Here is a 21,543-nt window from a genome sequence, read left to right on the forward strand (position 1 = left end):
TTTTGGCAACTACAAGTTCCAGTCACTGACAGATAAGTGAACGCCCATAATAGCAAGCTCTTCTCAGCATTGCTTTCTGAGGTGCCTTTCCTGAGGGCCTGTCCACACGGAAATGTTTCGAAAGTTTGCGTCTTAACCAGAACGAAATAAAACTTTTGCGTTCGCATGACTATTACAGATTGTTTTACTTGTCAATATGGCAAGGACAAGAACATGAGAACATTATACAAGTGTTACAAGCCTTTATTCACAAAACTGTGAAAACACAACCATTTGCGTTCTCGCAGTCTGCATGGATGCGTTTTCAGACTTTCCACTCTGGAGTTAGTTGTCAAAAGTTCACTCTTTTGATTCATATTCGCGCGGACGAAACATGACAAACGCATAAGCATCAAAAAAAACTTTGCGGTTTTGTTAAAACGAAGAAAGGGTGGTGAAGGGTATTTTGATTCGTAAAAGATCGTTATTTTTCCCGTGAAATGTGAAATAACCATATTTTTTTTCGTGGATCGTGGTTTGGCCATAGCAGTGAACCGTGACTTTTCATAATCGTGACCTGTGAAATGAAAATTGGGTGTTTGATTCCCCGCAAACCGTAGTATTGGTTTGTCTTTTATTATCTGTTGGACAATATTGCGTGAATTCTCCGCCCTGGAGCCTTCGATCCTTTTGACGCTTTTCCATCGTCAGTTTTTATATTTAATCACGGGGAAAACGTAACAAGCAGCTTGCCAAGAAGAAGGCGGTTTAATTCTGAAAAATCTAACAAGTACTGAACGTTTTGTGTCTCAAAAGAAAGCTCTCTTTTTCACGTGAAACGTGAAATGCCCATTTTATTGTCCATGAAATATGCAAGGACCGTTCTATGTTCCGTGAAACGTGAGATAGACCTCACCCATATTTGCTCCCCCCCTCCCCCTTCCCCCCCAATAAACACGCCGAGGATGAAGTTCGCGCGATCCTCGCACCTCACGCGCCAAAATCTTTGCAGAAAAATAACTTCTCCCTGTCCGGGGCCCATTTCTTGAAAGTCCCGCTCCCGATAACTTGCCGGGCTCGATAAGTGTCTTTGTTGATAAATGTTTGAAGTCAATTTTTGTTAGCTTTGAACACTAAATTTTAAAATCTCATAATTCTACGAAAACATTGGCCAAGTACCATGTCTGTAGTCACTGTGTAATCGGCGAAAAAACATTTAAAAATATACTTATCGGGCCCAGTAAGTTACCGGGACTTTCGAGAAACGGGCCCCGTGTCTCTTATTTCCTTATTCATACAGAAAACTAGAAACAGGTCGCACACTCCATTCATATTCTGGCATCGCCGCGAAAGACAACAAAATCTGATGACAATGAGACATGATTGGGATTCTGTAACTCAATATATCTTTTAATTCTAATTCTTTTGAAAATCCACAAACATTTATATGTTAACAAAATATAGTCATATGGTCGTAGTTACACAATGATAGCATTAGTCATTTCCTTTTTATCAATTTTTCCTAACATTAACCATTTACATTTACCATGTCACAACTATCATGCAACTTCTCAAATTAAGAATTAACTGTAAATTTGAATTGAATAGCAGTAGCATGTTTGTGTCAACCGTTTGTAACTACGATCACTAAAGTCTCAAATTCGCACCAAAATGAAAGGCTTTACCTAAAACCTTATTAAGTTCCAAAATCATAATTGAATCAATGATTCTGTATTATAAAAATGACATAACTCCTCCATTATCCCAGCCTGCTAGCAAGCTCTCTTACTCGCAGGCTACCATTATCCTAGACTAACGAGACCAAGAAAAGCTGAAAGTTTTAGCTTTCAACTTTAAAAAATAAAAACAACATTTTGAATGAACGAGAGCAAAAGGCTCTCTAGCCCGCCCAAGTATAGAAATTTAGCCTGACTAATTTCCATGTTATGTACCAGCCAAATGCTACTTAATTAGCGCGTGAAGTGGATGAAAAAACTGTATAGGGCTGAACAGATCTGGCCAGAAGGTGATAAAGTTCAGGATTACAAGGATGAAAGTAGATTATAGTTCATCAAACTTGTTTTTGGAACAGGGGGTCCAGAAATCAAATTGCCCCAGCTTCATCCCCTGTGACGTCCTCGGATGTTAACGCGCAAAGCTCGGTTTGCTCGATGCGCGCGTTGATACCTGAGAATGACGCTAAATTTGCTCTTGTGACAGTTTTTTTAATTTCATTATTTCATTCATTCATTTTCTAGTACTTCATTATGACAGTCGACAAGAGCGTAAAGTCTCTTCAACTCAGTTGCGTGGACTTTCGTTCTAGTGCAATCAAGTAATTGAAAACTACCTAACTTTCAATTCCTTCTGTGCATTGCAGGAGCCAAATGGTCGTAACACAAGTCTAGCTATAGCTCACAAACTACACTCTGTTTAATCATAGCCAACAGCTACAAGTTGTCCAACTTCAAACACCAAAATATTGTCAGTAGTGACGGCATAGGTCACCTCATCAATCTGTGACAGCTATTTTAATAACTCAAGTCTACTGAGTCTACACTTTGATTTCGTTTCTCCTAAACAATCACTTGCATTAACTTCTCTTTTAGAAAAAAATTAAACGTCTTGGGATTATAATTTCAAATGATCAAAAGACAGGGATGTTGTGTCTCGGTGTTCTGAGGAGGTCGTCATCCAGTGTTAACAATCCCTAAAAACATGAAGCACAAAGGGAAGGTAAAATTAATGAATCTTTCGCTGCTTAATTGAAGGAAGGAAGGAAGGAAGGAAGGAAGGAAGGAAGGAAGGAAGGAAGGAAGGAAGGAAGGAAGGAAGGAAGGAAGGAAGGAAGGAAGGAAGGAAGGAAGGAAGGAAGGAAGGAGGGAAAGAAGGAAGGAAGGAAGGAAGGAAGGAAGGAAGGAAGGAAGGAAGGAAGGAAGGAAGGAAGGAAGGAAGGAAGGAAGGAAGGAAGGAGGGAAAGAAGAAAGGAAGGAAGGAAGGAAGGAAGGCAGGCGGGCAGGCAGGCAGGTAGGAGGGAGGGAGGGAGGAAGGAAGGAAGGAAGGGAGGGAGGCAGGCAAGCAGGCAGGCAGGAGGGAGGGAGGAAGGAAGGAAGGGAGGAAGGCAGGCAGGCAGGCAGGAAGGAAGGAGGGAGGGAGGGAGGATGATTGGAAACAGGGAAAGATTCTAACGCAATGAACTATAAGAAATTATAAAATGAACGGAACGGAGTTTGTGCGGATTAGTTACATTACTCGCCTGCGGCTCGTAGCGTACTTCTTTGTTCTTACCACGTTTTGACGTCATCTGTGCGTTATCAGAGTACAGACGCACGGCAAAATATAATTTATTTGTTAAGCATGCAAAAGTCACCCGCACTGGGAGTCAAGCAGTGGATGAAAAGCTATTTACTCTTACCAAAAACGAAAAGAATAAAGCACAAGCGGACAGAAAGTGCCAAACATCATGGTAATCGTAGAAACCAAGGAGAAAGCAGTCTCTGTTTTCTTCCCGTGATCGAGCCGGACTTTTCTACAAGATATAAATCAGAGAATTGAAACGGTTATAAGTCACAACAATCACCAGCGGATAACAGGGATCGTCCGAGGAGGTTAAAATATGTGATTTACCTGCCAAGATGTTAGGTTGTTCAAGAAGAAAACCAAAGCAGCTATCCAGCAAGCGAGTGTCCAACCAAGAACAAGAAGAGGAAAAAGAAGAATCCGCTCCTTGTTTCTCAACTGGAAGAAAAGAGCACAAACAGAATTAGTGGGACGCTGCCATTTTTGTGCCCAGCTGATAAACTGATTACAGAAGCAATCCAAACAGACCGATACATAAGTCGTGTTCGTTCGGGACATATTCCAGACATTCCAAAACCATAATACCTCGAAAAAAAATTTATTCTTCCGTTTTAAAACACTTATAAGAATTCGATTCTTTTACTTTGGTCATTTGGCTATTTTTCGTTACCGGGAAACAGATTCAACATAGACTTTTCGGTGTATTCCTTTTTCAGAATACACAGAATATGTCCCTAAAACGCGCCCTAACAAACGCTGTACGGCGTGCTGAACGATTACAGACGATATGAACAAGTTGAAGTTTCCTTTCACATATAAAGTGTTACACTGTTAACGTTACTGAACTGAACAAATAATGGTTCTGTTCTATTCCAACATATTAAATGCCTCATTTCAACACTTAACTGATGAGTGGTAATGAGCATTTGTTGAATAGCAGGCAGAACAGTATTTTGTACAACTGTGAGTCACTGGCTTTCTCCACTTTACTATCCATGGGATGAAAATAGGTACCACTACTACCTTAAAAGGAGAAAACGACTCTTGATAGTATTACCTTCATTATTACATAAAATGCCAAATAAAGAAGTCCATTGACAATCAAAATGGCCAGCAGATAGGTAGCAAAGTCGTTGGGTGTGGTTGCGACACCATATATGGCACTGATGGTGAAAACAAAAATAGACAATAACAATGAAAGGAGTTCAAATTTTCTAGCACTGTTGCAACTTCACCATAATCAAAACAAGGCAATTCACTGCTACAAGTTTTAGTATAACTGTCTGAAAGTAGACAACGTAAGTCACGGAACACACTACTTAAATTTGCTCTGTGCCTAAAACCGAACAGTGTGTATCATGGTTTCTTGCTATAAGACTAAAATACAAACAGTTACTTACAAGAACCAATTCACCATATTGGCAATCACCAACAGAAGCATTCGATCCTGTAAAAAAAGGAGAAAGTTTGCATCGGTAAATTGAGAGAAAAACGGCATTACTGAAGTGACAGCAAGAAGCAAAATTTGAAAAATATCACTTAACTGACACGTCCATTATTTCAAAGTTTAAACTTTCGGACATTTCGTTTGGTCCTAAATTTGAAGGTGTAAAAATTTTCACAGTTTAAGTAACCATGCACTAGTTTACAACAACCAGTGTTGGGTACTTGGGCTGCCTGTGAGTGCTAGATTCAGAATAAAATGTTGCTTCAAAGAGAACCTGTTTTGCTGTGATGGACAATTTTTAAACAAAAGGAGGTATGTTTTCTTTGGGGTGTAATTAGAGCAAAAAAGAGAGGGAAAATCCACTTCTTTTTCCCCTCCACAACAACCCCCCCCCCCCCCCCACCCACCTTCTTCTTTGCTTTCTGCACTACAAAATCCAAGGGAAAAACAAACAACAAATGATGAAATTTTAATCACCTTGTAAGTTGGACATGCACAGCAGTCATATCTCAACAAGACAAACACTCTTGAAAACATGCCAGCATCTGATGATCAAAAAAGCAACAATATACTTAATTGTAATTAAAGTTAGTTTGTAGTTGTAAATATACCCCTGTATATTGTTTTACAAATACCCTTTCGTAAACGCAAAACTCTGGTTGTCTGAAACTAGTATTTCTGGGGTAAATTCCTCATGGGTTGTTTTCTGAAAGAACTAGAAAAAATTCCTATAGAATTAAAAGAAACAGTCAAACACTGATAAAAGTTTGTGAAACCTCCAGACAGAGTTGCACATGGCCCCCATTCCTAGATCAATTTCTACTTCTTTGTGTTTTGACACCTCCTCAAAAAACTTCCTTTGTCTTAAACGTAGAACTCACCAAACTTGACCCTTCCCATGTAATATATTTGAGAACTAAGGTAAAGGCAGCCAAAGACGTGAACGATTGCAAAGGTGGTCCAGAAAGCAAAGGAACTGTAAACCTGGAATGAAAGCAATAAGCCAAGAACAGATTAAAGGGAAAGATTGATTGAAAGGGTTTGTAATGCCCCCCTTCCATACCCACCCCGCCTCCTCCTTCAATATTGAACCTTTATTGAACAGATGAAAGGAAAAGATTGATTTAAAGGGTTTACAACACCCCCCACCCCTCCGGACCCACCCACCTCCCCCATCATTATTGAATCTTTTATAGAGTTATAGAGGAACATTACTTATGTAGAGCCCCTAGAGACTTGCAGCTAACTATTACCCTATCTCTCTTTCATAAAACCTGGACTCCTTTCTGTATTCAGATTGGTTGAAAGGGTTTGTAATGCTCCCCCCCCCCCCCCCTCCTCCCATTCATTATCAAACTTTGTTAGGGAACATCTCCCACGTGGAGCCCCTAGAGACTTGTGCCTAACTCGGCCCAGTTGTTCAAAGTCCGATTAAGCTAATCCTGGATTAAGGTGAACTTTGATTTGCGTTAAATTACTAATCAGTGAAGACTCTTCAAAAAGATTTTTATTCCTCAGTTTTGACTTAGACCTTCCTTTACTACTGGCTTAAAATTAGCTTTTAAAAACATTTTTAATGAGCGAGATGAAAACCTTGGATAATTTTTAATCAGGGATTGTCTTATCTCATCTTTCTTTTACAAAACCTGGATTCCACTCCTTATCATTCAGAGGAGAAATCAAACAACAAACACCACAAATTCTAGAGAAACAAAGTTGCACTGACCACTCCAATGACAGCTGTGAGGATGATTAAAGCAAATCCAGCGTAGACACTGTGAGCATTAGCAGCAATGTCTGGATGACGAGTCTGATAAACCTTCACTATGCCAAGACAGGTGATGATGTACATGAATGACGTGTCTGTGAGAGAAACATATTAGTTAATGTAATTAGTCTTTAGCTGTGGAAACATACCATGATATGTCATTCTCTGAAATAATCAAACTTCAAAATAGTAGAACAAGATGCTTACCAAACTGGAAATTAGAGTTGTTAGGGCAAACATGATAACACCCTGATAAAACACCTTCCATCACCAAGGCTAGTGCTACAAAACAAAGATACTTCCATAAATTTCACTTCATGAAATTAAAACAGATCTTAAAACATAGCAGAGTGTGACCATTAAACCAAAACTACTGAGCAGTACTCTCATTATCATCATCATAAACAATACTTAATTTTGACCTTGTACAATGTGGCTCAATGATTGATTCTGTGGATGAAATCCTAAAGTGTGACCATTCAGTTGAAAGCTACTGAGCAGTACTTTGCTCGTAGTGTTATTTATTATGCTGCAAGAGCTTTGTCTGGAAGCAAGAGCTTTGTCTGGAAGCAAGGATTTATTCACAACAGAGAGAACTAGCCACTTACCCATGGCATAAAATATGGCATAATGCTGAGGAATTCCATAATACTGAAAATAAAATAAGTTATCGCACATGATGTGTAAAGTGGAAGTAATATATGAAACATGACGGAGAATGTTTTAACTGTGTTCCAAACACTGAGAACTGGGTTAAAAACACTAGGCACAGGCGAGTCTTTTCAAAACCAACTGCACGGTGTTTGGAAATCTGATGAAACACTCTTTTCATGTGTTGAATTCTTGGAGAAATTTAAAGCAAAAGTTCACCAAATTTTATGTTAATTAAGATTGCATTTCCAAGCCTCCTTCACGGCAGTGATGTCCATTATTTTCTCAAGATTCATAAATTATAAGCAATTTAAGTTTGAGACTCTGTTATCAATGTTATTACACCTAACAAACTGGTTTTTAAAGGTTCTGATGAGAAGCAACCCATATATAGATGGCCGGCTTGGCTTTGCTGCATGGCTTTTAAAATGATACAATTTTCCAATCAAATTACATAATATTATATAATTATGTAAAATTATTTTTGTTATAAATTGTCTGTGTTTTAATGCTACCTTCTCGAGATCACTGTTATCTGCAACATCTTGCTTATGTTGTCTGTCACTGAAAAATAAACAACAACAACAAACCAATAAACAATCTGAGAAGGGTGAAGAGAGTGATCAAACCTTCCTTGTCATCACTGTAAGTAATGGATAAACAAGTAATGCCAGGTCTCTGCCGCTGGGTTGTTCCTTTAGACAAGGTCCCATGTTCAACTGCGAGGCCACACTATGAAATCTGGCTAAATTCAGCTGCCACCTACTTATTCTTGACAGCCTGATAATTATCAGGGCTGTCAAGAATAAGTATCAAGTGAACCAGAGCTCTGGCAGTAAACTATGAAAAACTAAAAAATGCTGGGGTTATGAGTGCCAGTAAAACAATATTACACTTAGAGCTGCTAAAAACCAATTGATCTTTGGCTGTAGTGGGCTGTCTGTAACCGCAAATGTGACTTTACACTTAGTTTACCAAAGTACTCACCGTCGCATGACAAGGAGGAAGAAAAGAAATCCTAGCATGACGTAACCAATGTTACTCCATACATTGTTAAAAGCACTGCAATAAAAACAGGAGTCTGTGTTGGTTAACCCTTTCTAAGAGTGGCCAAGATTCAATAAAAAAATGTAAGATATTTACCTTAACACTCCTAAGGGGTGAGCGCAAAAGAAGTTATAGTAACAGATGTCTTCATCTCCACTGAAATTAAGAACCTGTAAATTCAATATCAAATGTGTGTGATTTTCTAAATCCTTTTCCACTATAATTGCTTTAAACGAATGCGAACAACTTAATAGAAACCACAGTTTCCATAGTTACAATACACGTCGGCGTGAAGACATTCATCCTTCAAGACCCAAACTTAGCCTCAGGAAGAGAACTTTTAGATACTCCGGAGCGATTTTATTTAATTCGTTACCTGAAACATACAAACGGGCAGCGTCCTTGGAGGCTTTTAAGCGACTAATGATGAAACACGATTTTGCATAGATTTTTTTCTTAGTGTGCAAATGTTTTTATTTATTTTTTCTATCCTATGATATTTTAACCCAAAAGTGTTTGAGTCATATATATTGTAATTTTTTTCTCATACCATAACAATAATTATTTTAGGTGTATACAGGGCCCCTCAGGATAACAGCCCCATAGCTGATTGGGCCACCCTGTCTAAATAAAGTTCATTTACTTACGCTTACTTACTTAATGTGTGGGGAAGAAGGGGGGAGGGGAGGGTAGAAAATCACAATAATAGGCCATTTCCGAGTTGCTGTGAACCTCATTATGAAAGCAAGGCTAAGTGCAAAACTTTTCATATGAGAATTAGTTTTGTTTGCATATGAATGAAAACTAATTTTCACTAACTTTGCACTTAGCCTCGCTTTCATAATGAGGTTCAAAGCAACTCAGAAATGGCCTATTGCAGAGGTACATGCAAGACAAAAATCCTTACCTTCTGGTAAGTGATGACAAGTTGAACAACTGGAAGGGCATAAAATACAGCTATCATCAGAAGGTTCCTGTAAGTAACACATTAAAATACAGTTGCAAATTGAAAGTGTCCAGCATTTATTATCTCCTTCAAGTATCACTACTCATTCAAATACACAGGTCATGAGAAAGAAAATGATCAGCAAACACAAAAACACCTTCCTTGATATTTAGAGAAATTTATTCTCCCAACTAGTAGCATAAGAAATGTATAAAGAATAGTAAGGAGAATATACACGTTGATCATGGGGCTTAATGGGTGAAAGAAATTCATTAACTTCAACTGTCAGTATCTTAATAAGGTCCTGTGTGATTCTGGACCACCTCCCCAATACCACTTTAAATTTCCATTGGATGGTGGGGATATATACTGCTCCCAAGTATCAAATAGAATTTATGTTGTGACTAAACTTTAAATAGGAAAACATAGAACTGCTTCTGATACTAACCAGTGATAGAGTCTGTATTTCTTCTTTAGGTATTTCTTTTCTTTCTTTGCTAAGTCTGTTAGATTGAGGCTAGTCTGTGGTTCAACCAAAGAATACAAACATTTAAATGCTATTTTACATAGTTTAGTCTAGGTTATTTTAACTGGAGGCAAGTGGGATTTCATTAAATATTTCAATTTCAACTAAATATGTTACGGGTTCCTTTTCTTTTTTTCACTAAAAAAGATGTGATTATGGCAGGTTACCATCCCCCACCCCCAACCAACTGCCCTTAGGCTAGAAATTCACGATCTTGTCATTTATTTTAAGATACCTGAACACATACCAGAAAGTACACTCTGGACAATCCTCAATTTTGTCTTAAGATGACAGTTGCAAGCCTGTTCAAAGATTGGGTGTGCCATGGATCTGGAGATCACAATATTCAACAATATCCAACATAATCTGCCAGTAGAGTCTCCAGGTTTGAAGTCACTGCTTCTGCCTGATAATACTCACCCTTAGCCTGTATATATCTTTCTCGTGATCAATATCATGCAACATGTCATAATGTTGCTCAAACTCTCTTGATGTGGGCTCTTTTGTGGCGTCAGTAACCAAGGAATTGTTATCCTGTTCCAGATGATCCACACTATCATTCTCAAACAATGGATCATTCTCTGAAAAGCGACAAGAATCAAAGCAATAAAAATATGTATTCAACAGTATAATAATTAAGTGTTTTTTATACATATTTTGTGACATTGTTTTGACAAGTTTCTGATGGTTTCCCTTCACAACTGGATGACAAAGTACAATAGATGTGGGAGATATAGTTAATCCAACCCCACAATATTTTTTACCAAAATGTTAGTCCAAACCATTTTGATAAAATGGGAAAGTTCTAAGGAAAAAATTTACCAAATGAAATGCAAGATATTAAAGCATAAACAACTTAAAGATAGAAAATATAAAAAATTCAACCACTTTTAAATTTACGCTTTTAGTTGTTGCCATCTGCAATTGCCTCTGTGTTGAGAGAAATAACTAATATGTAATATATCAAACACGAGGCACAGTGTCTCATCACATATCAAACACCAAAAAGAGAGTTGAAAATACGACGCGTAGAGGAGTATTTATGACGAACTTCAAGGTTTTTGATATTGTGATGAGACACTGTGCTGTAGAGTGTTTAATATAACTTCTCAAACAAACTGATTTTGGAGGAGAAATCAAGGATGCAAAAATGAGGAGTTTTTCATCAGATTTCCAAACACTTTATATATATCGGTAAGTCTCAATATTATTATTATTGTGACCAGCATCTTATTTCTCCTTCACACTCAGATCATGAGAATAAATGAAATGATCACCAAAAATAAATTTAAAATTAATGCCTTGATTTCTAAAGAAATTCTCATAACCTGTACCAGAAGAATTATTATATACTAGAGAAAAGTAAAGATAATAAACATGTTGATATTTCAATACAAGCCATTTTAAAAGAAATCTCAGATAAATACAGTAGCATCAAAAGTGACCTGTTGACAACAGGAAGCAATATTACCTCGTGGGGTTGATCCATAGTGATCCCTTGATCTCCTGGTGGAAGACGTCCTCAGTGGTGTACTAACTGGAGCACTACTATCAACTTCTAAACAGGAAAACAAACTGCTATTAAATACTTTTTAAAAGCAGGGATACAATACAATACAGTGGAATCGATACCCATAGACAAGGATCAAAATTAAAGCAAAACCAAACAACATAAGCTTAATGCACCTTTTCCCACTGGCTTACAAAAGTGGCCGAGGGTATTTTTGACATTATAATTATCAAATGACTTGTGCCAAAATTTTCTCATAAATTCTCTTCTCACATGTCACATGACAGAAATCATCCTTCAGTGTCTTGATAAAGGAAACAAGATTAACTGTCCAAAGTTCAGGGTTTTTTTATTTTGATCCTGGGAGGTAACCACCATGTGTGTTGTTATCAAAAACTTAGTAAATAAAAAAATTTAAAAATGAAATAACTGTAAGTTGCATAGAACCAAGTTTTAGTACTACATACCTTGAACATTACTTTCTTTTGGCATCAGAATAGATCGAAAACTTCTTTCCCTGCGCCCTGATCCTTTTTGTCTAAAAAACATAAGAGTGGATTTATTGATGAATTGTTTTAATTTGGTTTGATTGTTTTGGACTTTGCTTTAAAATACATTAAGTATAGTAGACTGTTCACAGTCCCCCTATTTTGCTGTGGGATTGTTGAAACTGGTACACTTTGATGAAGCTGTCGCCATCTTGATTTGTAATAGTGAGCATGATCTGGGGCTCCCCTCAGTAATTCAGACACTCTCCCCTGATCACGCTTGCTTTTACAAACTAACATGGCGACAGCTCCATCGAAGCGTACCAGTTTCGAGAATCCCGCAGAAAAATAGGGGGACTGTGAACAGTCTAAAAGTATAGCCAAAAGGTTCTTTAAAATTATAACTTACATTAAGTAACTATATAATTTAAATGTACAACATTCAAACTTTTTCTCATTACATAGAAACAAATGTAAAGTTACACTGTCTCTAACCACAGGCAACCCACCCACATAGCCAGAGGTTAACCCAGTAATGGCAGCAAAAGATGTGATGCAAGTCTGGTCCATCACAGGGTCATTTCCTGCTATTTGTCATGTCTCCCTACCAATATACATACAAGTGAAGAAAGATGATGGGGAGCAAAGTTTCTTAGCAATATTATAGACCCTTATCACTCGGCGGGAATGTTGAGTCTTGGGGGAATAAAAAGCTTTGTTTTCACACGGCTAGCCTCGGGCAGACGTGAATTCAGTGCGAGGCTTACCGTGCAAAAACAAAGCTTTTTATTCTCGTGAGACTCAACATGACTGCAGAGTGATAAGGGTCTATTTTTGTTTCCAGAGAAATATCCATGGGGATAGCCCTACAATGGACTAATAGAAACCCAATGGAAGGTCCCTGGAAATTACAAGGGGGAGGGTAGGGGGGGGGTCTCAATGGTCAAAATCTTTAAAGAAAAGTATGAAACCAAACTGGAATTTACAGAAGGGTGGAGGAGGGGTCTCTAACCAAGAAACCTTCCAGGGGGATTAAGGATATTTTCTGGAGCAACAAAACGACCACGTCCCTGCTCAGTACAAGTGAGATTTAAAATCTGTTTAGTTTTTAATTAATAATTTCTAAATGCATAAAATTTTATTTCAGTCTATAATTTAATTAAAATGAACTTTTATCAACACTGACCTACACCAGGTGATGAAGAGGACGATAAACGCAATGAAATAAAATGATCCAAAGAAAGCAACAGGAGCAAGTATGGCCCTCACATAACCCTTAGCTGGAAACACAGAATAAGATTCATTAATATTGCATTTAACACATTGGCTTTGAATAAATTTCTACATTATTCTGAGTTGCAAGTCTTTGGATGCGTAAATAAGTGCTTGCAAAGACAATCAAATTATTTTACTATGTATGAAACTGGTCTTCAAACAACAGGATATCTTCACTGGAAATCTTTGCTTCATTTTCGGTATTTTTCAGTCATTTTTGGAATTAACCTTTTTTTTCAGGTAACTATTTGGAAACCATAACATTAAATAACAAAACTGTTACGAATCAGTGCATTTCACTCAGGAAATATTGTATATCTAGAGATCAAATTTAGAGTAAGACCTGGTACCTGACAGAGTAGGCTCCACTGTGACTGTCATAGTCTTCTGTCTTTCTGAAAGTGGACCTGAAAAGGTATGTCAACACAAACTTAAACATGAACTTCACTTACTCCCAAAACCTCAAACTTTGAGAATGGAGGTTCTTTTGAGTCTGTGGACAAAATTCTATGAGGGGTATAGAATGGTCCTTGAAGAATAATGGGTCTCGGCAAATTTTCGGCGGGTCTCAAAATCTCGACATCTCAAACTGGAGTCTTGGAATCTTGCGCTCATAAAAAATAAAACGGGTCTCAAAATCTCGCATTTTGAAATTTGAATCTCGGAGTCTCGCAAACCAAGTGAAAATTAAGTCTGAATTAACCGTCCTAAACTGACAACAAACAATAATCTTGAATAACGGCTCAACATCGCAATTGCTTCTGCAGCTTCTGTGAAACATGTAAGCTTGGATAAATTCTGCTCGTAAATTACCGTACTATGCTTTTTGGCAGTGTTAGTAAAAAACACTTTGTGCATCGCGACGTCTCGGGCTCGGCTTTAGAAAAAAGTAGTGAAGTCTCGGTCTCGGATTTTAAATGAAGGTCTCTGCGTCTCGGCGGGTCTCGGATTTCACCATTCTATACCCCTTCTATGGTGTAGCCAATCATTTCAGATAAAAGCTACATAGAATTGACTGGTCCATTACAAATTTCCTTAAATAATAAATACGGCAGTTGAACTCCACAGTTTCAAACTCCCCACTATTTTGAACTCAAAAGCCCATTTCCTGATTTTCAGTCATTCAAAATTGAACTCTCCCAATTTCAAACTGATTTTTGTATCTCTTTGCCTAAAAACAAACATCAGGCTGTGTTAGAACACATCTGGAAACATACTGAATCACACTAAGAAGAAGAAGAAGGAAAAAATTTATTTGGTTTGTCAAACTTACTTTATAATACACACCAAATACATTTACGGTGAGGGGAAATCCTGAACTGGAAGCCAGGGTCTCATGATGTCCATAGACAAACAAAAAGTACTGTGAGTGGGTAATACTTTGTGTCAGCTCAATTTCCATCATTCCTTCAGGTCCAGGAATTCCACATTTACAGTGAGGGGAAATCCTGAACTGGAAGCCAGGGTCTTATGATGTCCATAGACGAACAAAAAGTACTGTGAGTGGGTAATACTTTGTGTCAGCTCAATTTCCATCATTCCTTCAGGTCCAGGAATTCCTCCCTGAAAAGGGGGGTGGGGGGGGGGGGGTGGACATGTGTTTGCTTCCCTGAACAGCAGCTGGTAATTGAGCCCATACCTTAAGTTGTTCTAAATATTTTTCAATATTAATTTTTAAAAGTTTGAAATAATGACCTGCATAATGGGAGTCTTTGGGTCCAGCTTTCTTATTGCCGGGTTGCACAAAACGTTCGCCAGTGTCACACTCTTCATCAGATGACTTCACAAGCAAAACAATGTAGAACTCATTTCGACTAAAGGTTGAACGCTGAGAGAATTGAACAAGAAGACTTATAAATCAGTCAAAGAACACACTGCAAAATTAAAGAACAAATCAGACATGGCAGTCATTCCTTTTTTTAAGTTAGTTTTTGCTTTTTAATAACTGAAGATTTTGACAAACATCTTAAGATGGAAATTAATAATTTTGCTGACGTTTCGAACAACAACTGCACATTTATTGATGATGACAACATGGAATCAACAAAAAGTCAGATTTTCTCATCGCTTAAATCTTCATCTTAAAAAATTTTTCTGGTTTTTATCATGCTGAGAAATGCTGGGAATACAGTGGCCTTGAGTTTCTTGAATGAACTATTATAGGCTAAATGCTAAAAAATAAGGGCAAATGAAAGAAACAAGAAGAAACCCTAACAGTCAAATAATTTGTAGGTTTTTAATTTCCTGTTTTCTTCAGATTACTTTTGTGCACGTTTGGCATGTGACCTTTTTCATAAATGGCAGACCGATAAATTATTCTTTTGTTTTCATGAAAATTAGCCTTACTAGCCTCGTCAGCATGTGCAAAATTCAAAAGAATTTTTACTTTGAAATGAGGTTAGTAGGGCTAATTAACATACATTGAAAAGAATGATAAATTGGCCGCCATTTATGAAAAAGGTCTGTGGTAGTTCATTCAAGAAACTTACACCCATTCCCTCTCACCCCTCCTCCCCCCTCCAGAATTTGGTCATTTAAAAAAAGGTAACCTAAAATGTGACATATATTAATAAGCCCTTTATGCCTCCACCTCCTTATATATACTAAATTCCAGCAAGAGAAATAAGCTATTTACATTACCTCGATTGTGATGGCTGCTTTGGTCGTCATAGTCTGAAAGAAGCCTGTGAATTCCACATTCCTTGCTAAGTCATACACAGGACACTGAAACGAAATTCAATGTGAATTGATGACCTATTACCCTTTAGAACATTACATCAGAGCAGGCTTGTAAAGTTCACAGACTGAACTCACACTTAAACATTAATAAGTTATTATTAATGACTGATTCACAAAAGTCACAAAATGAATGACTGGATGAATTATTTAATTAAAAATAAAACATTACATAAATGTACAATTAAATTGATTATTTAATAAATTAAATAAATATTTTTTACACTAAATGTATAAATTATTTAATATTCTTTTCGTTGATTGACTGAACTACTGATGGCTTAACAGTTGACTGAATAGTATTCTATAATAATAATATTCCAGTGCAATGCTTGTATTTCATTCTCAGTTAGTAAAATACAGTTGTACAAGAAAAATATTGATCAAGTGGACTTAGTGAAACCTAGAAAAACCTTTGAAGTGGGAAAACCTAATTTGCATGATTTTATAAGAGCAGGTGGGTAGGTCATCCTTCAATCAGTCCACTGGAAGGAAAAAAACTGAACAAGAAACAAATTATTTCATGGCATTTATACCATCCCGATAAGGTAACCTTGTTAAGAATTTCACCCTAGGTGTTGATGAGGCATGTTGTATCTTATTATTTATGATGCATCTTATTACAAGCTTTGTGAATAGTACCTGTGTTCCTTGAATGGAAAGAATGGCACATAACTTAGTGTCCTTTGATTCAGCTTTAACTACAACAGTATCCACATCATCTGGAAACCTCCACAAGAAGTACTATACAATGAAAAAAATACAGAATGTAAATCCGGGGCTAAATTCACGAAGCCTTCCCAAGTTACAATATATTCTAAGTATTGTTTCCTAACAATAGGCTATTGTGATTTCAACAATGGACTATTGTTAAGAAACAATAATTAAGATACATCCTGAGTTAGGTGCAGGGCTTTCATTAATTTTTGAGGTAGGAGGGAACTTCTGGCCCCAGTTGTTCAAAGAGTAGATAACTCTATCCAGTGGATAAGAAGCTATCCAGCAAATAAAATGTACTCCAACCAATACATTTTATTTGCTGGATAGCGACTTATCCGCTGGATAAAGTTATCCGCTCCTTGAACAACTGGGGCCTAGTGGATAGAAGAAAAATAGATGGCCTTGTTTAGTCTGGCTTTAATTATCTGACTTGTACACTTAATCTCATGCTTTCAAGGTCTGGCCCTCACATCTGAGAAAGAGCATTACAGTTCAAAACTAATAATTAAAGGTAAAAGATTTTAAACTAAGTAAGTTCCTTACCCAGGGTTGTGCTGGATCCACTGTCACTGTCAAGGGTTTATTAAACCTGTAAAATGTAAACAAAATCATGATCTGTTGGTGGAGGGCTTGTGTATAATTTATCGCTCGGACATGGAACGGGTGGAGGAGAGGGAGAATCCCACCTCCTTCTGATGACAAACCTCTATTTTTCAATAGACTATATAACATTTATAATACTCACATTATCTGAAAGTTGTTGGCAAACTCTGCTTTCAAGGTATAATTCACAGGTTCTGGTGAGGAGGTGGAGACATCAACAGAGAAAGACTCTGTCCCCGAGTCATTAATTAGCACAAGGCTATGAAGAAAAGGACACAAGGTACGGCTGGCAAGACTGTAATTATACCTACAAAGAAAGAATAACCAAGACTAATTAAAGTTGAGCCAGAGGCTGGTCAGCTGTTCATGCGCAAGTGTTATGTGGAAGCACCCACTGGATATTTCAGAATGTGTTGCTTTGTCTGCCATTGTTAGCTTCCTTGCCTTGTTGCAACGCCTTTTGCTTGCTATTCTGTGGAGTTTTGCTGGCAATGAGTTTAATCCCAATTATTATTAATAATAATATTGTAGTGGTCAGCGTCCAAGTTCTCCTCACAATAAAATTTATTTCAATATATGCTGTGTTTAAGGTTTGAGTCACATTTTGCTTTGATCTATAAAAGTATCTGCATTCACTGATAAACTGTTATTTGAATAAAATGAACTAACTTCTGCCAAGATCATGTCTAAAACCCAGGTTCCAACTGATAATAATACAGAGGAGCTGGCTAAAATAAGGCTACTGTACATGAAAGAGATGTTAATGGTCAAAAACAAAACATTTTTTGAGTTCAAGGGAACCAATTATTGTCCCTCAAACCAGACAGTTTCTCCAGGCTAACAAGCAAATATACAAAAATATTGTAGTCATAGTAGTTCAGATAATTCAGTCTATAATCTAGTCCCTGTTGTCTCCACCTTTTAAGGCAGAAAATGACCATCCTAGCTTGAAGCACCATGCACATTCTCTGGTAATATTATAAAAGCTTAACCTTGCTGTCCACAGGATACCAAATTACCAGGCTAGCAAATTGGTTGTCTCTATTCAATTGGAGACCTTTCAATTTTACTTACTTTTCCTCTGGTATTGACCAAGACATTACTCCTCTCTGTAAGCGTGCCACAAACAACAAAGGGTAAATTTGAGTTGCTGCGTCACTTTTGACACTAACTCTCACTGCATGAGGCTGTAGAGAATAAAACTATAGTTTACAACAGAAAACTTAAAAAAGCGAAGTTACTGGAAACACTGGCTACAAATTATTGGTAACAAGAGTTATCCTTAACATATGACAATAAATTATTATGTAGCTTTCAGGAATCAAAGCTACTGGGCTTACGTCCATTCTAATTAAAATTAAAGGAGCTTAAGTTCATGCCATGCACATGCACAGTGCAAACCACCATTCTTGAAAAAAGTTGGGCCACTGTTTTTCAAGTCTTCCACCAATGCTATCCAATCAGGACATTAGCCATCCAATCCTGCCAGACTCCTAAAGGAGCCTTAAGGCCTAAGATTTTCCACACAGCTTTTAGCACCTGTTTGTGTTGACTACTGTCTGGTTATTTGCCGATCTGCTAATCACATGGTTTTATTTCTTGATACATTTGACTAGACTAGGATTAGCCTGAGAGGACAAGGGTGATGTTTGATTGATAACAATGCCTCGTACTCTAGTGTTTCAGCTTGAGAAAACATTCGGAATCAAGGTGAAGTCATGACAGGATTTCTCCACTTCAAGTTTGTTTCTTTATTGTTCCATTGACTGTGCATTCTGTGGATCTACCATGCCATTTTAGACATAGCTTATCACAAATTTATTGTTTTTGCTGGTGAGTTTATCACTGAAAAGAAGTGACAGTGCTGAGTTTATCACTGAAAAGAAGTGACAGTGCTATATTAAAGGGCTGTCTTAAACAAGAGTAAGCTTTATTGATTTTCTTTCTTCCATATAGCAGGGCTTGAACAATCGATGAAACCGATGATCGGAAAATCAATCGATCAATCGATGACAATCGATGCCTTGTTAGTTAATTGGCATCGACTGGCATCGGCCAATCGATGACCAATCGATAATCACACAAAAGTGGTCGCAACTCATCGATTGTCATCGATTGGTGTTAAAAAAATTTCGGTATTCCACTCGTTCCAGCATGTACGTATACGCTCTCGCAGTACGCACAAATGTTTCAGATTTAATTTGAATTCGTTCACCGGATTGTTTGTATGCAGATGCTACTGGAGACGAGTGAGCTCTGAATGGTGGGTGATGTAATTATACTGAATTGTAATAAAATAAACCAGAATAAACGTGAATAGGCTTCGGTAATCACTTTATCACTTCTTTATCATAACAAAGGTGCATAAAGTAAACAGGGTAAAAAATGAATAAAGTTTACTGCATGCAGGCTTAAATGGGTGAGCCGTATAGTAAAAGCTGGAAAAAAAGAGACCATATCGAGAAACTTAGAGCTGCGCGGGAAAAAGCCAACAACACAACATGTACAGCCTCTGTCCCAAACACAGTTACCACCGGTCACAAGAGAACCATAGGCCACAGTTTGGACTCAGATTCTTTTTGTAAATCTTTACTGAAAATAAAATGCATCAAAAATGAGAACCAATCGATGACAATCGATGTCAATTAACTGATCGATTGGCGTTGATAATCGATAAAAATTGATAATCGATGAAATCGATAATCACAAAAAACCCGTGCATCGATTGTTCATCGATTATCAATATCAATCGATTAATTGGCATCGATTGTCATCGATTGATCGATTGATTTTCCGATCATCGGTTTCATCGATTATTCAAGCCCTGCATATAGTAATACATGTCTCCTTGAATTCTCACATGTGGTCAGCAGTCATTATTGCAGCTTATTTACTTTGAAAGAGTTAACATTAGTTACCTTAATCTTCTCTGGCCAAGAATACTCATATAACCACACCTCCTCTCTGTTATTGGACACCATACCACTTGTCTGATTTCCCATAGAGCCATTCTTGTACTCGAGAAAATTCGTTGAACCAGTATTCAAGCGATTAAAGACTAATAGAGACCCATAAGCAGGGAATAGACACACAAAAATGCAGATAATACACAAGATTATCGAATGCATGTAGACTGTAGTCATTTGGATTGCCTTTTGCCCGGAGCGTTTACGAAATAATACAATGGGATACTTTTCTGGCGGACATGTTGTTTTTTTCAAGTGATGTTCGTCACTTCCGCTGCACTCGCGGAGCATGATTTTGGTTCCCAGGTTTTCTCTGTTGAGAGAAAGTGAGCTTCCGTAAGACATAGGCACGCAAAGCGTGCATTGGATCAATTTTTATCAGTCCCAGATGGGTTATGAGCAATCGCCGTGAAAAACACACAGACTAGCCCGTCGAGGAAAGAGGAAACAAAGGACTTTTAGAAAGTCTAACGGACAAACGGTAGGTGTTTAGACTAGTTTATTCTGTCAAAAATTCTTGCTTGCCTTTCATTACAAGTAGGCTCCAAATCGAAACTTTTTTCAAGGGTAAGTATTTTCCGAATCGAAACTTTTTCAAGGAAAATTGCCAAAATTGCTATCCTCAAATGACCATATCAAGTATACTCCATACTTTTCATCGTTAATGTCACGGCAGGAACATCATTCCTTCAGTCCTCACCAGTCGCCTTTTGTCATTTTTGGTTTCTTTCAATTCTGCCACGGTAACAAATGCGATTCCACAAGGTTGAGGAAGCTTCCTGGCGAATTGTAAATCTTATTAGCAGTTGAATAATTTTGTTCATATCAATTGTGCATTGTAGTAGTTCCAATAAGAGGCCAGGCCCCGGCAAGGCAAATTGGTCTAGCGTGCGAGTGTCCTGCGCCGATAAAATGTTGGGCCACTAGAGACATCTCTTTTTAATTTTTCTTGTTTATCAGTTCGAGGCGATGAAGGCCAATCTGCGTCCTGTTTCTCTAACTAAAACCGCTGCAGGGCATTTACGGTAAGAGACACTGATAGATTAGGAAAGACAGGACGCAAATTGGCCCACCATCGCCTCGAGGCGTGCATGGTAGACAAAAAGAGAACTGCCTGTCAATTTGAAGGCGCTGTGCAGTTTATACATTTTTATACATTTTGTTAATCAACTCTCAAAGTATAAACTTTATCAGTCACGGACTTGTCATATTGACCAGCTCAATCTTGGTGGTACGGGAAGGCGATCAAATATTTGTTTGTGTATTCAATTTCCTTCAGACCCTTTTCAGCTTGGTCTCTATTTCCTGTTTGTCTTTATTGATCTTTCTTTTTTCCTTACATCTTTGTTCCCACGCTATCGTATCAACTTTTATCAGAACTGATAAATGGGCATTGACAAAAATGAAAGGCGCGAGACTAAACAAAGATAAGTGGAAAATCACCAGATAAACTGACTAAGCACCAACATGTGTTTGTGCTTGAAAGGGAGGAGTTTTGTACGAAAAAAAATGACAATTGAGAATCTGTGTTGAAACGGTTGGGTGGAGGGGAAGGGGGGGGGGGGGATGGCGCTCAATAAA

The 21,543-nt window shown here is 37.7% G+C and overlaps 1 protein-coding gene across 3 annotated transcripts; it reads right to left on the bottom strand.

The window, feature by feature from the left end:
- Nucleotides 1-1,368: 1,368 nt before the first annotated feature.
- LOC146449323 (SID1 transmembrane family member 1-like) lies at nucleotides 1,369-20,234 on the bottom strand. Of its 3 annotated transcripts, XR_014860573.1 has the most exons (28): nucleotides 19,915-20,234; nucleotides 18,071-18,183; nucleotides 17,139-17,303; nucleotides 16,937-16,982; nucleotides 16,316-16,417; nucleotides 15,578-15,661; nucleotides 14,633-14,765; nucleotides 13,288-13,344; nucleotides 12,849-12,942; nucleotides 11,642-11,712; nucleotides 11,136-11,222; nucleotides 10,085-10,245; nucleotides 9,587-9,660; nucleotides 9,100-9,166; nucleotides 8,289-8,362; nucleotides 8,133-8,207; nucleotides 7,661-7,709; nucleotides 7,103-7,145; nucleotides 6,702-6,776; nucleotides 6,453-6,589; nucleotides 5,608-5,710; nucleotides 5,204-5,271; nucleotides 4,680-4,726; nucleotides 4,337-4,442; nucleotides 3,607-3,717; nucleotides 3,395-3,508; nucleotides 1,991-2,689; nucleotides 1,369-1,941 (listed from the first exon to the last, which is right to left on the bottom strand). XR_014860573.1 is itself a non-coding variant. In XM_085101228.1 (27 exons), exons 1-27 carry the CDS (start codon nucleotides 20,137-20,139, stop codon nucleotides 2,627-2,629), a joined length of 2,541 nt encoding a protein of 846 aa, XP_084957354.1. In that variant the 5' UTR covers nucleotides 20,140-20,234; the 3' UTR covers nucleotides 1,369-2,626. The 3 variants fall into 3 exon arrangements, 2 of the variants coding, with proteins under 2 accessions (XP_084957354.1, XP_084957353.1); XM_085101228.1 differs by having other exon boundaries at nucleotides 1,369-2,689; nucleotides 11,136-11,219; XM_085101227.1 differs by having other exon boundaries at nucleotides 1,369-2,689.
- Between the last annotated feature and the right edge of the window lie 1,309 nt (nucleotides 20,235-21,543).

The sequence above is a fragment of the Pavona decussata genome, unplaced genomic scaffold (genome assembly GCF_977016875.1).
Source record: "Pavona decussata unplaced genomic scaffold, jaPavDecu1.1 SCAFFOLD_602, whole genome shotgun sequence".
NCBI lineage: Eukaryota > Metazoa > Cnidaria > Anthozoa > Scleractinia > Agariciidae > Pavona > Pavona decussata.

Excerpts from the sequence above, each read along its gene's own strand:
- LOC146449323 (XM_085101227.1), bottom strand. The coding sequence starts at position 20,139 with ATGACTACAGTCTACATGCATTCGATAATCTTGTGTATTATCTGCATT. Across the intron at positions 15,662-16,315 it reads TTTCCATTCAAGGAACACAG|TGTCCTGTGTATGACTTAGC; the intron begins GTACTATTCACA and ends ATTTCGTTTCAG. Across the intron at positions 7,146-7,660 it reads ATAACAGTGATCTCGAGAAG|TATTATGGAATTCCTCAGCA; the intron begins GTAGCATTAAAA and ends TTTTATTTTCAG.